This window comes from Heptranchias perlo, chromosome 6, assembly GCF_035084215.1.
Source record: "Heptranchias perlo isolate sHepPer1 chromosome 6, sHepPer1.hap1, whole genome shotgun sequence".
Taxonomy (NCBI): Eukaryota; Metazoa; Chordata; class Chondrichthyes; order Hexanchiformes; family Hexanchidae; genus Heptranchias; species Heptranchias perlo.
This window is the reverse complement of record NC_090330.1, coordinates 23,527,766-23,547,940: the sequence shown is the minus strand read 5'-3', so window position 1 is coordinate 23,547,940 and position 20,175 is coordinate 23,527,766. Positions and strand designations below refer to the sequence as shown.

Genomic DNA, 20,175 nt, shown 5'->3' with positions numbered 1-20,175 from the left:
CAGCAAAGAAACAGGTCATTCGCCTCAACTGCTGGTATTTAGGCTCCACATGAGCCTCCTCCCACTCTATTTACTTCATCTTCATATAGATAATGCAATGATCGGCAATATTAGTTGTTTTGAAAGGCTGCACCAAACATTGGAAAAATCAGGTGCTGTTGTTTGAAATCCAAGAGTAAACTGAATGCTAAAAGAAACTAGCTTTGGAGATGCAGTTCTAGGGCAGTCATTCAATTGGCTCTGATTATGAGCTAGCTGCCCTCCATCTTTGGAAATCTGGAGTCATCGCTGAAATACTTAGAAAGGGCAAAGTGTGGGAGCTTAGAGTTGATGTTAACCTTTGCTTTACCTGGCCTAGAAACTTACCCACATGGGTGTAATGTGATAAACTCTTCAGCACAATTGCATGTTAAATGAATGCGCATTTAGAGAAAGGTAAGAGCTGGCTATTGAAATGCTCACTGTTGAACACAGCTTTAATATATCTTTCATCTGCATATTGTCTTCAATTACTTCAAACAACTCTATTGAACAATTGCATTTCCTGCATCAAGAAATTATCACTATTATAGACATACTTGAGAGTCACAGTTTACAAAAAGAAATCACAAAATGATTTTATTGGTCAAACCTTCAGCTATAAATAATAAATATTTATTCCTTCCACATAAATAGTAAAAACTTTACATTTTACAGCTAGCTTGATTCATATTATTGAAATTAATTTTTTTGGTAAAATGAAAACAGAGATATATATCCTAATAGAAATGTATGTGAACAACAGTTCCTCTTTTTCAGGTGTCAGGGATGAATATTTTCATTGTGCTGCTTTTCACAATGAAGCTGCTGAAGTGAAAAAAAGAAAAACACAGACAGGGAGCAAATATTCCGTACACGTTTATATGCAGATAAATTTACAGCAACAATCTGTAATCAAATTGTTATGAAAATTAATGATACAAGTTATCAAATGACAATGAACTACTGGAAGACAGAAAGTTATACTGCCCTTTATCAATGAATTTGCAAAGTAAGACTATGCAAAGTCAAGTCAATGGCTCTGGTATACTTTGTATACACACTTAACGTGCTCATCTGAAATTTCTCTCTCCGCTATTTTAGTCGAAGCGCTGAACTTTCTAAAATTAATGGGTTAATGCCTCTGCTAAAGTAGCAGATTAGAATTTCAGACAAATGTAGTTATATTTTAAATGAATTGCTAATCAAATATATATTTTAGTTTTGAGATTGCAAAACAAACATTCTGACTTTGAATAGCCAGCACACTTAACCTAATTCTGTGCTAACATTTCAGTACACACCAAAATCAAATATAAATTTTAAAAATGACATTTGGTCAGCTAATAAGTTTTGTATTCCAAAATATGTGAAATATTCCAAAATTTTGTGTTTTAGTCAACACACAGTTTAAAGGTATAAATCTTTGGTCAGAAGTTTTTGTTTTATTTGTCTTCTTCTGTGTCTAAATAATTTATAAATGGCATTCAAAGCAAAGGTATGATACTATATGGATGTTCTACAACAACGGATACTTTATTTGTGGAATATAAAAAAAATCATACAAATGTTGCAAATTTGACATCATAGATGTTTCTTACATTTTATATCCAATTCATTCCTGTTGTTTTAGATCAGCAACTTTCATGTATATTGTTCTAACTCTCACATGATACAAGAGTCAGGTGATATTTTGATTTGTTCCAAAATAGCAATGATGGCAGAATCATTGCACATAATGGAATGATTATAAAAAGGAAAATGCCAAAACTAACATTTGCAAAATATTTTAAACTTACTGCTCACTGCTACGTTTGCATAGACAATTCCTGTTGATTTAAGAGTCAGCCTTCTACCTATGGAAATCTCAGAACCATCAAAGTTGTATCTGTATGTACCAACTAGCAGACTGAACACCAATGCTATAGTGTTTTTTTTCAGTTAAACAGAATCATATCCTTCAGTACTTCTCATCCTTAGTCAGATTATCACCATAACACAGAGTGTAGCAGTCATCTTAAAAGAAAAGTTGAACCGAAGAATATTAAAACTGAATCTATTGACTACATGGAAACTGAATATGGTAATATCTACTGAACCTAAACTACAGCAAGACAGCTACTTTTTCACATTTTTCCATGGATTTTACTGGGGGGACTGCTTATTAAATTTAGAATCAGGTGTTGAGAACTGGTGAAAGCAATATTGTTTACTATTAACGTGTCTATGAATATTGGTCCCATAACTATTTGAAGAATAAGGGACATTAACAAGAAACCCTCAATATAATTTAAAAAAATTAATTCTTGGGATGTGAGTGTTGCCGGCAAGGCCACATTTATTGCCCATCCCTCGTTGCCCTGAGACGATGTGGTGGGCCGCCTTCTTCAACTGCTGCAGCCCGTGTGGTATTCTTTGTAGCAGTTTGATACAAGTAGCTTGCTAGGCCACTACAGAGGGCAGTTACCATATTGGTGTGGGACTGAAGTCACATATAGACCAGACTGGGTAAGAACGGCAGATTTCTTTCTCTAAAGGACATTAGTGAACCAGTTTGGTTTTAAAGACAATCAGACAGCTTCATGGCAACTTTTACTGATACCAGCTTTTTATTTCCAGGTTATGTAGTTGTCATCTAATTGTAGGGAATATGAGTATTAGGTTGAACCATAAATGTAATTCTTTTTTCCAGTTTCAATCCATTTTCATAATAATTGGGAAAAAAATGAAAATGTAAAAGTATAACAATAGTTAAACATTCTACTATTACATAACAAACCCCTGACATTTTGCTCCATTGTCTCTATCGAGTCTCCCACAGAATCTGAATCATCCATAGAGAGGGGGAGGTACAGGCCCTGTGAGATGCACAGTATTGTACGCTATCTTTTAAATTATTTTTTCCAGCTGTATTGTGTAGAATGAAACTTTATATTTTTGTTAACCCTTAATTTACTCTTTTAATGGAAATTCAGTATCCATTGGGTGGGGTACAGCAGTTCAATTTCAGTGAAGAAAACCGGTAACAAACCGAATGGTCAGCCATGGTGCCGGGCGGCCGGATATCTCTTTGACTTCAGACTCAACATGCTACCCATCCTCTAGGACACTGGATCAGGTTACAAATGATCCAGTTCTTTTAATGGGTAACATTCCTATCTCCTCTAACCTAAGTGACAAAGTATTCTGTGACAAGCACTTCATACACACATCTACCCTTTTTGCTAGAATTAGCGAAGACAGGAATTTTGACCCCCAAGTGACTGGACTGCCAAAACCTCTTCTCTACCTAAAACAATCATCAGTAAGAACTTAACTCATTTCAACATCAAGTCTGAAAAAATGGCAGACTAGGTCTTTGCAGCATCAAATCCATTGCTTTATAATCGGAGAAAAATTATCACAAATGCAGAAAAGGCTTCTTATTATAGCACAAGAAACAGTTGTATGCGTGGCATTTAGCAAAAGAAGAAATGTTTGAGGTTTTCCTTTAAAAAAAATTGTTCTGTATCAGAATGATTAAAATGAAATCCCAGCTGCACATGCAATAAATGTTTTTGTGCATTCATTCAGGTTTTAGAACTGTGAAGAAAAAAAGATTGACTATGGTGCAGTTGAGCTTGTTGCCAGGCAACATACTAGAACTATGACAAAAGGCAGAGCTATCAAGAGAATACATAATGATTTTTTTTCAGAAAAAAATAAATCAAGCTTATATATCTGCTGGAAACTAAATATTTGCATTTGTTTGATTCTCCTGGCTACATTGCCTAAAGCATTCACATCTATAAGGTGCAACAATAATCGATAAAATAATAATTAAACCCATTACACCGAGCTACTGGTCTCTGAGGAATACTGTGTCTTTCCTTTCAGCACAAACGATTTTCATTGTCATACTTATCGCTGAGGGACTTAGCTTTTTATGATACACAACTACAATGCTGCTTTCTCTGTTATTGAATGATTTTGCTTTTCGTTTGACACAAATGTCAGCTTGTTTTTAATGCCGATGTGTATGAAAAGCTGTTTTCCTCCCTTAGAGCAGTTCACTTGCAGTTAATGAGTCCCTCTGAAACATCTGTCAGATTTCTTCAGTATTGCTACCTTTTTGATGATTAATTTCTTTGACCAGTCAAGCCTCTCTATATGTAATTAGAATATATTATCTCACCTTCTGTTTGCGTAGGGTGCCTGGGCTGGTTGGTGACGGGCTTGGTGTCTTGGTGGAACGTGGAGTAGAAAGCTGGCTACCAGGGGTTCCATTCACTAAAAGAAGAAATATCTGTAAGGTCACAATTATTTAACAATTTGTGCACTATACAAGCTTGATGCACTGAGTAATATGACTGTCAATACAAAGGGCAGTGGCAATTGGGAAGTGTGGTCATCTCTCGGATTCAGAGGCAAATTGTACTGAATTCTGCAAATATTAAAGTTTAAATCTAATTCACTGAGTTTATTGCTAATTTAATAATCATAGAATCATGGCATTATAGAATGGTTGCAGCACAGAAGGCCCGCCGAGCCCGTGCCGGCTCCCTCCAAGAGCAATCCAGCTAGTCCCACTCCTCCGCCCTATCCCCGTTTCCCTACAAATTTTTTCCCTTCAAGTATTTATCTAATTCCCTTTTCAAAGCCACGATTGAATCTGCCTCCACTACCCCAAGGCAGCGCATTCCAGATCATAACCATTTGTTGCGTAAAAAGTTTTTCCTTATGTGGCCTTTGGTTCTTTTCCCAATCGCCTTAGATCTGTGTCCTCTGGTTCTTGACCCTTCCACCAATGGGAACAGTTTTTCACTATCTGCTGTCTACACCCCTCATGATTTTGAACACCTCTATGAAATCTCCTCTTAACCTTCTCTGCTCTAAGGAGAACAACCCCAGCTTCACTGGTCTATCCACATATCTGAAGTCCTTCATCCCTGGAACCATTCTAGTAAATCTCATCTGCACCCTCTCTAAGGCCTTCACATCTTTCCTAAAGTGCTGTGCCCAGAACTGGACATAATACTCCAGTTGTGACCAAACCAGTGTTTTATAAAGGTTCATCATGACCTCCTTGCTTTTGTACTCTTATGCCTCTATTTATAAAGCCCAGGATACTGTATGCTTTTTTAACTGCTTTCTCAAACTGCCCTGCCACCTTCAACGGTTTGTGCACACATACCCCCAGGTCTCTCTGTTCCTGCACCCCCTTTAGAATTGTACCATTTAGTTTATACTGCCTCTCCTCGTTCTTCCTACCAAAATGTATCACTTCGCACTTCTCTGCGTTAAATTTCATCTGCCATGTGTCCGCCCATGCCACCAGTCTGTCTATGTCCTCTTGAAGTCTATCACTATCCTCCTCACTGTTCACTACACTTCCAAGTTTTGTGTCATCTGCAAATTTTGAAATTGTGGCCTGTACACCCAAGTCCAAGTCATTAATATATAACAAGAAAAGCAGTGGTCCTAGTACTGACCCCTGGGGAACATCACTGTATACCTTCCTCCTGTCCGAAAAACAACCGTTCACCACTACTCGCTGTTTCCTGTCGCTTAGTCAATTTCGTATCCATGCTGCCACTACCCCTTTTATTCCATGAGCTTCAACTTTACTGACAAGCCTATTAAATGGCTCTTTATCAAACGCCTTTTGGAAGCCCATATACACATCAACCGCATTGCCCTCATCAACCCTGTCTGTTACCTCATCAAAAAACTTCATCAAGTTAGTTAAACTCGATTTGCCTTTAACAAATCCATGCTGGCTTTCCTTAATTAATCCACGCTTGTCCAAGTGACTGTTAATTTTGTCCCGAATTATCGTTTCCAAATGTTTCCCCACCACCGAGGTTAAATTGACTGGCCTGTAGTTGCTGGGTTTATCCTTATACCCTTTTTTGAACAAGGATGTAACATTTGCAATTCTGTAGTCTTCTGGCATCACCCCCGTATCTAAGGATGATTGGAAGATTGTGGCCAGTACCACTGCAATTTCCACCCTTACTTCCCTCAGCAACTTCATTTAATGTTTACATTAAATGAATAACTTAATTTAGTGTTTAGTTTAGTGCTTCCTTGTGCTTTTTGTGTATTTTTTATGTCATTATTCCATTCCATATGTTACATTTTGTATTTAGAGCTCCGCGTGCCATGCACAATTTATTGGCTCAGAGGGTTTGCAGGTGGCTTGCTTCTGACCTTCTGCCAGTGTTGATATTGAACAAGCCACTAGGAGATGCACAAGAGTCTCTTGGGTGCATACTTTTTTTCTGATTTCCCTCCTTTTTTCCAGGGAGATACCTGGCTTCTACTTCATTGTTAACCCACTCACTGAGTAGGAAGTTCGAGTATGTAGTTGCCTTTCAACTCTCCACACTGGTGCTCTAACACAGTGCATTACTACTACCTTTTGCGTACTTTATTATTTACAAACTTTGGTACAGTTTTTTTAAAATGGGAAAATACAATTGGGTGTGGGAAAACTTTCCTTACATTTCACTAAATAACTCCTATGATTCTTATTTTATCAAAAACATTCCACATAATTAAACACAACCCTCCACAGAAATCTACTAACTTAATTCTTTTCTTTGCTGAAAGATGCCATTATGGCCTCAAATGTCTTAAAAAGGGCAAATAATCAAGATAAATTTTACTAATGAATAACTGCTACTGTAGAACTGCCCTCTGATAAAAGACTTATACATTACATAGCGTATGGAATTAACTGTTAAGGGACACAGCAATAAATTTAAGAGAGTTGGATAAGTATCTGGAAAAAAAATTGATAAAGGAGTAGGACAGGTATCATGGAATATATTTCCTAGGCACTGGGACAGGCCAGATGGACCGCAATGGGCTTTTTCATTCCTGTACATTTTTATGTTCCTATCACAATCGGTCGTCCACTGGAAACCTGCAAATAGATGTCAGAGCATGCTAATGAATCACATTTTAGAAAGGTATAATCTATTAATTTGTCTAATTATACTTTTCACAAATTAATCAAATCAATAAACTCCCATAATATACTTCAGTTCTAAAGTGTGCGGAGATGTTGAAATATTTGTGAGATGTGCCGAATTTAGTGCCAAGACAAAACATATTTATTACAAGTATTTGTACAGCATGGAAAGTATATTGTTTAGGTTATTACTATTTCTGTAATATAAGTATCTTTCAGTTTGGCTCACTGATAGTCTTGCCTATAAGTCAGACGGTTGTGGGTTCAAGCCCCACTTTAGGAACAGACCATATAACCTATAACATGCTGCAATAATACCAACTTGCATTTATATAGTACCTTTAATGTGGAAAATGCTCCACGGTGTGTCACAAATAGGCATATGAAAATGGGTTGTGAGCTAAGCAGAAAGAGATTAGGAGCGGTGACTGAAGGCTAGGTTGAAGAGGCTTTTAAAAAGTGGAGGGAGAGGTGTAGAGATGGATAAGTTTATAGAGGGAGTTCCAATGAGCAAAACTGAGGTGGTTGAAAGCTCTGCCACTAATGGTAGGTTGAAGGGAGGGGAGATGCACAGAAGCCCCAAGTCAGAGGAATAGTGTGTTCGGGAGAGGATATAGTGCTGGAGTAAATTAGAGATATGGTGGGGCAAGAGCTTGGAGAGATTTATAGACAAGGGCAATGATTTTGAATTGAATGTTTTTGGGAATAGGGAACAAAAGTAAGGAGTGGTGATAGGGGTGATGGGTAAATGGGGCTTAGTGCAAACAGGATATGCGTGGCAGAGTTTAAACACATTGGAGGCTATGAAGGAAGGGGGATGGGAGGCTGGTAAAGAAAGTGTTATAGCAATCAAATCTAAAGGTGACAAAGGCATATATAAAGGCTTCAGTAGCGGAGGAGATGAGGTGGGGCGAAGGCTGGCAACGTTGCAGAGGTGCAAGTTATGCAGTCTTGATGATGAATAGAATGTGTGGTTTAACACTCATTTCAAGGTCAAACAGGATATTAATATTGCAAATGGTTTGGTTCAACCTGAGAGGGAGTGCATTAAATAGCAAGGGAGCGGAGTTTATGGCAGAGGCTGAAGACAATGGCTTCAGTCTTCCCAACATTGAGCTAGAAGAAATTGTGATTCATTCAGGATTTGATGTTGGACAAACAGTCTGGCAGCACCAAGGCGGTTCAGAGAAATGAGTGGTGGAGAGGTACAGCTGGATATCATCAGCTCTAACCCCATCCAGTCTGATGTTGCTGAAGGGCAGCATGTAGATAAAGAAAAGGAAGAGGGGACCCTAGAGATACGGTATTAGGGGACTGCTGCATTGTCAAAGGTGCTGCTCTTCAGGTGAGATGTTAAACCAATGCCCTGTTTGGGTGAAAGATCCTAGTAACATTTTGAAAAAATGCAGTGAGTTCCCTGGTGTCCTTTCCAACAGTCGTCTCTCAACTAACATCTCCAAAAACAAATTAACTAGTTATTCATCTTTTTGCTTGTCTTTGGTATCTTTTTGAGCATAGAATGACTGCTATATTTCCCTTCCTAATCATTCTCTGTATGTAAACATTTCAGGGAGATGCTATATGATTGCAAGTCTTTCTTTCTACCTTTCATTGCAGTCTCACCATTTGAAACAGGCAAATTTCAGATTCAAACAATGCAAAAATTGTCATACACCAAATGCTGTCTAAGCTATCAGCTGAGTTTCATTACTGAAGTTACAAATACAAAACAATTAATCTTATGCACCAATATAATTAACCAAAACAAACCTGAACACATTAATGGACATAATTGGTAGGTAATGGAAAGTACAATTAATTTCATTTATATTTCAGAAGTCTGTTTTATGAATATAAATGTTTATTAATTAAATTAATATTTTATAAGCTGTGCTATATACGTGTACATGATAGTTCGGTAATTCATCAAGTCTAATAAACTCAGTTCAGCAATTTTTTTTCTTCTGCTTTTCTTTCTTTATGCCTCTTGCATCTTGAAGATAAGGAATCACACTGGCAAATGGCACTTTCTGCCAACAGAGCCTAGCCAAACAACCATTCTTCATATGGGTGCCTAGGCAGTAAGTGTCAGTGTGCTTCTTAAGTAGGGAGGCCATCACTGTCAAGCCTGATCCTGTCCTCATCTAGCATCCAAACATACACACCTACAGGAAGGCTCACTCAGTAGTTATTAACAGCAGGAACTTGGTTCAAGTTTCCCCCTCACTAGATTTGGAATGCTGAGGCCAAGCACACACTAGGGGCTGAACCTGGAGTCTTCCTGATGTGCATGACTCAGAGTAAAGTTAGCCACTGAACAATTACTGCCTGTGATTTGATGAAACTGGGATAGCCACAAGTTAAATTTTGTTTACAGTAATCTAATCAACTCAAATTAAAATTGCTGCATCCTTGTCATTAATTTCAAGTGTGAGTCAAAAAACCTGTAATCCAAAAGTGCGTTCCTTATTTCAGGATGCAAAATAAAGATGAAACTCAAATTCTCAAAAAAAGTGTCCCAAAATTGACTCTTTCCTGCAGATAAAATGAAATGCTTTCAATATATGATCAAGAGAAGCAGTTGCTATGCAGAGATGAGGCATTTATTACTCTAATGGGGAAAATTTCCTCTATGTGTTATACATAGCAAAATTTATAAACCCATTTACAGTTTCACTATACATTGCTAACAGAGGAAATCTTCCCTGTTGGATCTCAACTAGTCTATAAGACACATTGGCCTCCTCAATCTGGGCTGAATAATGGAAGATTATTCCTTGGAATTTCACTGTAAATTGATACATGAATAATAGTTTCATTGTAACAAGAGCTCTAATCAATTCACTAATATGTTAGGTTATGATGGGGCCAATTACCGCCCCATAAGTCTACACTCAATAATCAGCAAAGCGATGGAAGGTGTCGTCGACAGCACTATCAAGCGACACTTACTCACCAATAACCTGCTCACTGATGCTCAGTTTGGGTTCCGCCAAAACCACTCGGCTCCAGACCTCATTACAGCTTTGATCCAAACATGGACAAAAGAGCTGAATTCCAGAGGTGAGGTGAGAGTGACTGCCCTTGACATCAAGGTAGCATTTGACCGAGTGTAGCACCAAGGAGCCCCAGTAAAATTGAAGTCAATGGGAATCAGGGGGAAAACTTTCTAGTGGCTGGAGTCATACCTAGCACAAAGGAAGATGGTAGTGGTTGTTGGAGGCCAATCATCTCAGCCCCAGGACAGTGCTGCAGGAGTTCTGCAGGGCAGTGTTCTAGGTCCAACCATTTTTAGCTGCTTCATCATTGACCTTCCCTCCATCACAAGGTCAGAAATGGGGATGTTCGCTGATGATTGCACAACGTTCAGTTCCATTTGCAACCCCTCAGATAATGAAGGAGTCCATGCCTGCAAGCAGTAAGACCTGGACAACATCCAGGCTTGGGCTGATAAGTGGCAAGTAACATTCGTGCCAGATAAGTGCCAGGCAATGACCATCTCCAACAAGAGAGAGTCTGACCACCTCCCCTTGACATTCAATGGCATTACCATCGCCAAATCCCCTACAATCAACATCCCGGGGGTCACCATTGACCAGAAACTTAACTGGACCAGCCACATAAATACTGTGGCTACAACAGCAGGTCAGAGGCTGGGTATTCTGCGGCGAGTGATTCACCTCCTGACTCCCCAAAGCCTTTCCACCATCTACAAGGCACAAGTCAGGAGTGTGATGGAATACTCTCCACTTGCCTGGATGAGTGCAGCACCAACAACACTCAAGAAGCTTGACACCATCCAGGACAAAGCAGCCCGCTTGATTGGCACCCCATCCACCACCCTAAACATTCACTCCCTTCACCACCGGTGCACCGTGACTGCAGTGTGTACCATCCACAGGATGCACTGCAGCAACTCGCCAAGGCTTCTTTGACAGCACCTCCCAAACCCACAACCTCTACCACCTAGAAGGACAAGGGCAGCAGGCACATGGGAAGAACACCACCTGCACATTCCCCTCCGAGTCACACACCATCCCGACTTACAAATATATCGCCATCCTTTTATCGTCACTGGGTCAAAATCCTGGGACTCCCTACCTAACAGCACTGTGGGAGAACCTTCACCATATGGATTGCAGCGATTCAAGGTGGCGGCTCACCACCACCTTCTCAAGGGCATTAGGGATGGGCAATAAATGCTGACCTTGCCAGCGAAGCCCACATCCCATGAACAAATAAAAAAACTGGCACTTGAGATTTGTTTCACTACGTAATCAGAGTACATTATGAATAGACACCAGAAAAATAGTGTTAACTAAAATAAGATAGCATAAAGTAGTATTATTATTCATTCGACCCTATCTATTAAAACAAAATAATCAGTGTCTCCATTCAATAATACTATTCTTACATTGTACCTTTAGCATTGCTTTCCCCTCAACATCTTCAGCTTACAGCTCGTAAAATGGAGTACGAAACTGCTGTTACATAGTGGTACCAGAGTAAGTGAGGGCACCTCCAAGTAGTGGCTTTGTTTTGTTTTTACACCATGCCAACAGCACTGTACAAGACACTGATGCAAAATCCACCTTTTAACTTAGCTGTTTTAACTTCCAACTATCTAGCCTTTGGCCCTCCATTCATCACGATACTTCTGCAGCTGTCAATCTGCTCTATCACTCCCTCACCTTCACTTTTGATGAAGTTAGTTAATGCCTTAGTCCCTAGCCAAACGCTTCCTTTCTCTTCACCCTGGTCTTCCCCCTAGTATGGCCCCCATCTTTGCTCCCTCAAGTCCAAGGTGTGCAGACTTGAGCGTATCTGGTACACAATTAGTTTAGCCATTCATCGCAAATGTGGCTGGACCACATTAAGCACCATCAGGCCTTGTTCTTCTCGGCCAAAACCGCTCACTACTTCAGGATCATTCTGGAAAGCAAAGATAACCCTCGGCTTCTTTTCTCCACTACCAACCGCCTCCATAAACCCCTCTCCCCTACCCCGTCCACCCTCATCTCCAATAACAAGTGCAAGATGCTCATGAATTTCTTTATCACAAAGATTGAGATTATACATTCAGCTGCTACTGCCACATCCCCACTTCCCCTTGCCCACCAAACCAAACCTCCCCCAAGGTATCCCCTGCTCTAGCCTTGAACCCGCATTTTACTCTAGTTTCTCTCCTATCTCTCCTCATGCTCTCTCTGAGCTCATTTTGTCCAGGAGACCTACCTCCTGCTCGCTTGGCCTCATTTCCGCTAAACTGCTGACCACCCTTCCCTTCCTGGCCCCCATGCTACCTGATATTGCAAATTATTCCCTCTCCTCAGGTACCGACCCCTTCTTTTCAAAACCACCAACATCACCCCCTCCTCAAAAAACCCACCCTCAACCCCTCTGTCCTTGCAAACTACTGCCTCATCTCCAACCTTCCCTTTCTCTCCAAAGTCCTTTAATGTGTTGTTGCTTCCCAAGTTTGTGCCCGCAACTCCATATTTGAATAGCTCCAATCAGATTTCCACCCTTACCACAGCACGGAAATGGCCCTGACGAGAGTCAAAAATGACATCCTCTGTATCTGTGACTATGATTCACTATCCCTCCTCATCCTTCTCAACCTCTCTGCAGCCTTTGACACAGTCGACCTCGCCATCCACCTCCAATGCTTCTCCTCCGTTGTCCAGTTCAGTGGGATTGCGCTTGTTTGGTTCCACTCTTACCTCGAATCTTAACCAGAGCATCTCCAACAATGGCTTCTTTTCTCGCCCCAGCACCATTACCTCTGGAGTCCCTCAAGGAACTGTTCTTGGCCTCTTCCTCTTCCTCATGTACATACTGCCTCTTGGTGACAACATCCAAAGACATGAGGTCTGGTTGCACATTTACGCTCAAGACATCCAGCCATCTAACCTCTCCATTACCTCTCAAGACCCCTCCACTGTCCTGTGTAGTCAGACTGCTTGTCCAATTTACAGTTCTGGATGAGCCACAATTTCCTCCAGTTAAACTCTGGGAAGACCAAAGCATTGCCTTCAGCTCCTGCCACAAACCCTGTACTCTCACCACAATTTTGTCGCCCCGTCTCAAGTTGAATCAGACTGTTTACAAATTCAGTGTCCTATGACTCGAGCTGAGCTTCCGACTTTATACCATAAAGAAAGCCTACTTCCATCTTCTTAACACTGTCCACCTCCAGACTCAACTATTCCAATGATCTCCTGGCCGACTCCCATTCTTCCTCTCCATAAACTTCAGCTGATCCAAAATCTAGTAGCCCGTATCCTATCCCACACTAAGTCCCATTCATCCATCATCCCCATGCTGACTGATCTACACCGGCTCCCAGTCCACCAATGTGTCAAATTTAATATTCTCATCCTTGTGTTTAAATCCCTTCATGGCTTTGCCCCGCCCTACCTCTTTAACCTTCTCCAGCCCCTACAAACCTCTAAAAACTCTACATTCCTCCAACTCTGGTCTCTTCTGTGCATTTCCACTCCTTTCATCCCACCATTGGCAACCATGCTTTCAACCATCTAGGCTCTAATCTGTCTGCTGCTCCACCTCTCTCTCCTCCTTTAAGACCTTCCTTAAACCAACCTCTTTGGCCAAGGTTTTAGTTATTCTTTGGAATATCTCCTTCTTTGGCTTGGCATCTAATGTCTGATTACGCTTCTGTGAAGTTCCTTGGGATGTTTTTCTACAGTAAAAATGCTATATAAATGCAAGTTATTGTTGTTAAACCATTGTTAGAACGCTGTTGTACAGTAAACCGCCTTTTAATTTTTACTCATTGTAAAGAACCGACTGTCCCATCAACTCTTCTCAATCAGAATAAATTGGTTAGTCAGAATTTTGCCTTCTCCCACTGTATAGCAATGCAAGCGCACAGCAAAATTGCAGCTCCTCTCTTGCGATATTGCAGTAACATTGTCAGCACTACATTAGGAGGTGCAGTTTAAAGACATCATATAAATGTCAAAATATCTCAATCATCTAGCAACATTTGCTAAAACTGCAAAATCATAATGATTTGACGCAATTAAAACACACATTTTTAGATAGCACCTCTTTATACTCACACAGCATTGAATCCAATCCCATACAGTTTTACTGTTACCTAATTCTCCAAAAGATTACAAGTACTTTGACGACATTCAGTGTAGAATATTAAGTTAGGCATGTTAAGCCTCTTTGCATTTTTAAGTATAAAGTTGTGACAATCCAGAAGAACTTAAGAATATAGAAAACAGCATTCAGGGAAAATCAAATAAAATTTTCTAGATTTAACTTGACTTAGTTTACTTTAGTCTGTTCACCTAGGATGAGGTAAAGGATTATTCGGTTACTACAGTATGAAATATAACATTTATGTAACTTAGTAACTTATTACCTATGCTGTTACAAATCTTATATGATAGATTTCCAATGGCCATACGTACCTTGTATGTACTTCATTATGACAGCAAATTTTCAACAAACAAAACTTCTTCCTATGTAATTCTCAGGCACTCTGCTGATTGTATAATGCTTCAAGTAAAGGAATAATGGAATGAAGCAAAAAAGAAAGCTGAGATGCAGACTCACAGACAAAATCCCTGCTAGTAAAGACAACTGAGTAAGAAGCAGCTATCATAAGCAAATGCTTTTCTGCGTAAGACTGACGTCTGTGATTCAGGAGTGGGTGGTTCAGGTGGTTTCTTAAGGCTGCATCATAAGAGTCAATTAAACCAATTGCAAGTACCCATGATGATTAAACAACTGTTCCCCCTTTGACAATATAAACCAAAAACCCTGAATAATTTAGAATGCGAATGCATGATTCATCTTACCATTAGACACCAAATAGCAAATGACTCATCCAGTATCCGACTTAAAATGACAAGATAGATGTTGACGTATAACTACAGTCAATGTCTCACTTGAAATACCAGGTTATTTAGGTTATGGCTTATTCTCAGACAAATTAAAAACAGGTTACCTACATAACCTAATAGATGCCACTGATCCGTGCCACAAAATGATCCCAAATCTAGCTAATCTAAATCACCTATGAAAATCAACTAGTTCAAATTTTAGATATTTTGCTTCTACACAAATTCTGCATTTCAGTGCAGAAGTAAAGAATTGTTCTTTTTATTGCTAGAATTGAACTACTCTATTCATCAGGAGAAGCTCCTAGTTATGTATGTTAGTTGATATTTTAAAACTCTGATGAGCATAGTGATTTAAAATATTAGATTTTATGGAAATTTAATCTTACAAAATGCTACTTTTTTTTCTCAAATTCATTCTTTTTATTGTATTTTCATATTCATTGCAATATTAACCATTGAGCAATGCCATATCCGATTGTCTTTCTGTACACACAACCTTATAGACAAGCTAGCAGGTGGGTTCTTCACACATAATTAATTGCTTGCTGCTGGCATAGAGAAAGTGTTGCATTTTGTGAATGAGATTTTTATTGATACAATGTCTAGAATATACCTTGTGTGCTACAGAAGGGTGGAATTTAACTCAAGGCTTTGGATTCTCATTGACTAAAACCCAACAGAGCATTTAAATTTTCAGAACTAAATGTCCCTTTTTATTTTTAAAATTCTAAATTGAAGGCTTATATTTAGATCATTCAAATGAGCACTAGATCACTGAAATGTTAATGAAGCAACTGTCATTTAGACCCATATTTCCATTTTTTTATATAAATAGTTAATTGTTCCTATTTCTGAACTCAAACCAAAATGGTAGCTCTACATGATGTTACTGCAGATGAATTTGTGCATTCCAAATTCAATAATGGAAACAAAAGAAACCCAGCTGAGCATAGCACAACAGCAATAAACTCCTTTTCATATTTCTCAACAGCTAACTGCTAACAGGTATAAATTAAATATATAAATTGATCTATGAAATTTGCAAAACCTTTGAAAAATGGCACAATAATAATTTGGGAAAGCCTATTTCCATGTATGACACAGATTGGATCAACTCAAGGGCCTAAAAGGAGGCACAGAAGGAGCTTCTCAAGTATGAAAGAACTCCAATGTAAGGCAAGAGTATCACATAGAAATGGAAGACCTATGTGGATGAAGAACTTAAATCTCAATCAGTAAAGATGTACATTAAATAAAGACAATACTCATAGAGTCCCAGTGTCCTGGCAATTATCTATCCCTCGACCAACACCTCCAAAACAGATTAACTGATCATTTATCTAATTGTTTTTTGCCTGTCACATTTGCCTACAAATCAACAGTGACTACCCTTCAAAGGCAATTCATTGGTTGTAATGTGCTTTAGGAAATTCTGAGGATGTGAAAGGAATCAATGGAAGTTCTTTCTTTCATATCATACCAGGTGAGGAATCAATCTACCTTAATTCCAACTGCTCTTATGTTTAAAGGCTTAACTTGCACAGAACAAAAGCAAGGAGTAGAAGAAAGGCTTGCATTAATGTAGGGCCTTAGATTAACATCTCATTCATAGGACAGCATACCTGACAATGCAGTACTCCTGCAGTACTGCACTAGACTGGCAGCCTAGATTATGTGCTCAAATCCTGACTGGGGCTTGAACGCAAAACCTTCTGACTCAGAAACAAAAGTGCTACAATCTAAACAACCTGACATTTTTCAGATGATGGACTCTCACTGCAGTATATTTTAATAGCACACAGACAGCTAGTAATGTAATTAAAGCACAAGTCATGTGCTGAAGAAGTAATAGAGGTCGAGGTTGCTGATGGGCAAGCAAGAATGTAGTGAAGGTCCAGTATACTGAATGCTCCTCCTAACCTTGCTAGGGATACAGATTTAATGGGCGTGATTTCTAGCAAAGGATGTTACAACACATGAGCATGTTGAGCAGCCACTTCAACGAATTGTGCACATATACCCCCAGATCTCTCTGTTCTTGTATCCCTTTTAGAGTTATGACCTCTATATTGCCTCTCTTCGTTCTTCCTACCGAAATGTATCACTTCGCATTTTTCTGCGTTAAATTTCATCTGCCACGTGTCCGCCCATGCCACCAGCCTGTCTATATCCCCTTGAAGTCTATCACTATCCTCCTCACTGTTTACTACCCTTCCAAGTTTTGTGTCATCTGCAAATTTTGAAATTGTGTCCTGTACACCCAAGTTCAAGTCATTAATATATATCAAGAGAAGCAGTGGTCCCAGCACTGACCCCTGGGGAACACCACTGTACTCCTCCCTCCAGTAAGAAAAACAACCATTCACCACTACTCTCAGTTTCCTGTCCCGTAGCCAATTCTGTATTCATGTTGCTACTGCTCCCTTTATTCCATGGGCCGCAATCTTGATGATAAGCCTGCCGTGCGGCACTTTATCAAATGCCTTTTGAAAGTCCATATACACCACATGAACTGCACTGCCCTCATCTACCCTCTCTGTTACCTCATCAAAAAACTCAGATGATGGACTCTCACTGCAGTATATTTTAATCGTCAAAGTGGCTGCTCAACATGCTCATGTGTTGTAACATCCTTTGCTGGAAATCACGCCCATTAAATCTGTATCCCTAGAAAGGTTAGTTAAACCCGATTTGCCTTTAACAAATCCGTGCTGGCTTTCCTTAATCAATCCACACTCGTCCAAGTGACTGTTAATTCTGTCCCGGATTATCATTTCTAAAAGTTTCCCCACCACTGAGGTTAAACTGACTGGCCTATAGTTGCTGGGTTTAAGCTTATACCTTTTTTGAACAAGGGTGTAACATTTGCAATTCTCCAGTCCTCTGGCACCACCCCCAAATCTATGGATGTTTGGAAGATTATGACCAGTACCTCCACAATTTCCACCCTTCCACTTCCCTCAGCAACCTAGGATGTATCCCATCCAAACCAGGTGACTTATCTACTTTAAGTACAGCTAGCCTTTCAAGTACCTCTTCTTTATCAATTTTTAGCCCATCCAGTACCTCAATTATGTCTTCCTTTACTGAGACTCTGGCAGCATCTTCTTCCTTGGTAACGACAGATGCAAAGTACTCGTTTAGTACCTCGGCCATCCCCTCTGCCTCCCTGCGTAGAGTTCCTCTATGGTCCCTAATCGGCCCTACCCCTCCTCTTACTACCCGTTTACTGTTTACATGCCTGTAGAAGATTTTTGATTCCCTTTTATGTTGGCCGCCAGTCTATTCTCATGTCTAATACTGTCACTTTCCAAATCCATGTTTGAATCTCTCCAATCAAGTTTCTGTCCCTGCCACACCACTGAAATAGCCCTAACCAAAGTCACAAATAACATTCTCTGTGACTGTGACTATGGTACATTAACTCTCCTCATCCTCCTCAATCTCTCCGCAATCTCTGACACAGTCGACCGTGCTATCCTCCTCCAATGCCTCACCACCATTGTTCAGCTCAGTAGGATGCCCCTCACTTACCTATCTGAGGCCAGAGCATCTCCAGCAATGGCTTCTTTTCCCACCTAGAGTCCCCCAAGGATCTATCCTTGACCTCATCCTCCTCTGCATCTACATGCTGCCCCAGGCAACATCATCCACAGACATGGGGTCAACTTCTACATGTACGCAGACACCCAGATCTACCTTCCACCACCTCTCTCATCCCCTCCACTGCCTCTGTGTTGGCAGGCTGCTTATCCAACATCCATTCTTAGATGAACTACAATTTCCTCCAGTTAAACACAGGCAAGACTAAAGCCATGATTTTCAGCCCCGTGACAGACGCCAGATCTTTACCATTAATTCCAAGCTCCTCCCCAGCCATTGTCTCCGGTTGAACCAGACTGTTTGTAATATTTGATCCTGAGCTGATCTTCTGACCCCATATCCTCTCCATCACAAAGACCACCTACTTCCACCTCCATAAAAGGCCCATCTCTGCCCCTACAGCAACCCACCTGCCTCTGAAACACTTGATTATTCCAATGCTCTTCAGGCCGGCCTCCCATGCTCCACCAACCATAAACTTTAGTTCATCCATAACTCAGCTGCTCATAACTTATACCGCAGCAAGTCCCCCTCACCCATCACCCTGACCTACGTTGGCTCCAAGTTCCCCAATGCTTCAAATTAAAAATTCTCATCCTTGTGTGTAAATCCCTTCATGACCTTGCCTCTCCCTATCTCTGACACCTCCTCCAGCCCTACAACCCCCTCCCCCACCCCGAATTCTCTGTTCCTCTGACTCCGGCCTTTTATGCATTCCCTCCTCTTTCGCCCCACCATTTGCGGTCGTCTAGGTCCCTTGCTCTAGAATTTCCTCCCTAAGTCTCTCAACTTCCCTCTCCTCCTTTATGGCCCTCTTTAGAACCCACATCTTTGACCAAACTTTTGGACACCCCTCCTAATGTTGCCTTCTTTGTCTCAACATCCATTTTGTCTGATTACATCTCTGTGAAGCTTGAGATGTTTTTTGATGTTAAAGGCGTTATATAAATGCAAGTTGTTGTTGTTAATGCAGCAGTATACAACACAGCAACAGATTCCTGTGATGTCCTCTATGGGTACTTGAAAGGATTCTGTGTAATAAAAGTTGAGGGCAGTGATGACCTTCACTACCACATTAATGCCAATGCCAGCTTACAAAAATCGCCTGTGGGGTGGGGGGGGGGGGTGGAGAGGCGATTACTTGTGCCGATAACAAGGTTTGACTAGACTTCGTTCTTGGTGCATCAGCTTCAGCCTTTATGCTGGAGTATTCACAACTTGAAGTGTCTCTCTTTTTAAGGAAGTAAGATAAAATTAAACAGGGATACCATTTCCAGGGGATTACCACACCTTGTTATACTGGATACTAACAGTGAGGTTCTCCATTTAAGTCTTTCTGTGCTAGTGACTCAAATTTACTCCTCTATAAATAGTTAATATTGCTTAAGTCAGTTGTCAAAGAGGTTAATTGGTTGGTTATGCTTTCTATGTGTTAAATCCAATAGACCCTTTCTGTGATTCTGTATTTGCAAGTTGTACAATAATGAGGCATCATACTAAAGGTGTTTTTCATAATTCTGTTTGTGAAGTGACCATAAACAATAAATTGTTAAATGAGATAAGTGGGTAACGTAGCAAGGGATTGCTGTCTATGCCAACATTACCAACAGGATTTTTCATAACAACAAAGAGGACCAATACTGCAGACATCGATTTCAACTCTAAGGTGAGCTTTTCAAGGTAATAGATATAAGGTTAGAAAAAGCATTCCTACTT

The 20,175-nt window shown here is 40.1% G+C and overlaps 1 protein-coding gene across 2 annotated transcripts in view; it reads right to left on the bottom strand.

Moving 5' to 3' along the window:
* Positions 1 to 20,175, bottom strand: part of dclk1a (doublecortin-like kinase 1a) — a 293,560-nt gene that overhangs the window by 80,762 nt on the left and 192,623 nt on the right. For both annotated transcript variants that reach the window (XM_067985937.1, XM_067985938.1), the window contains exon 6: positions 4,193 to 4,287. In XM_067985937.1, the coding sequence (XP_067842038.1) occupies positions 4,193 to 4,287 (95 nt within the window). The remainder of the gene's footprint in view (positions 1 to 4,192; positions 4,288 to 20,175) is intronic.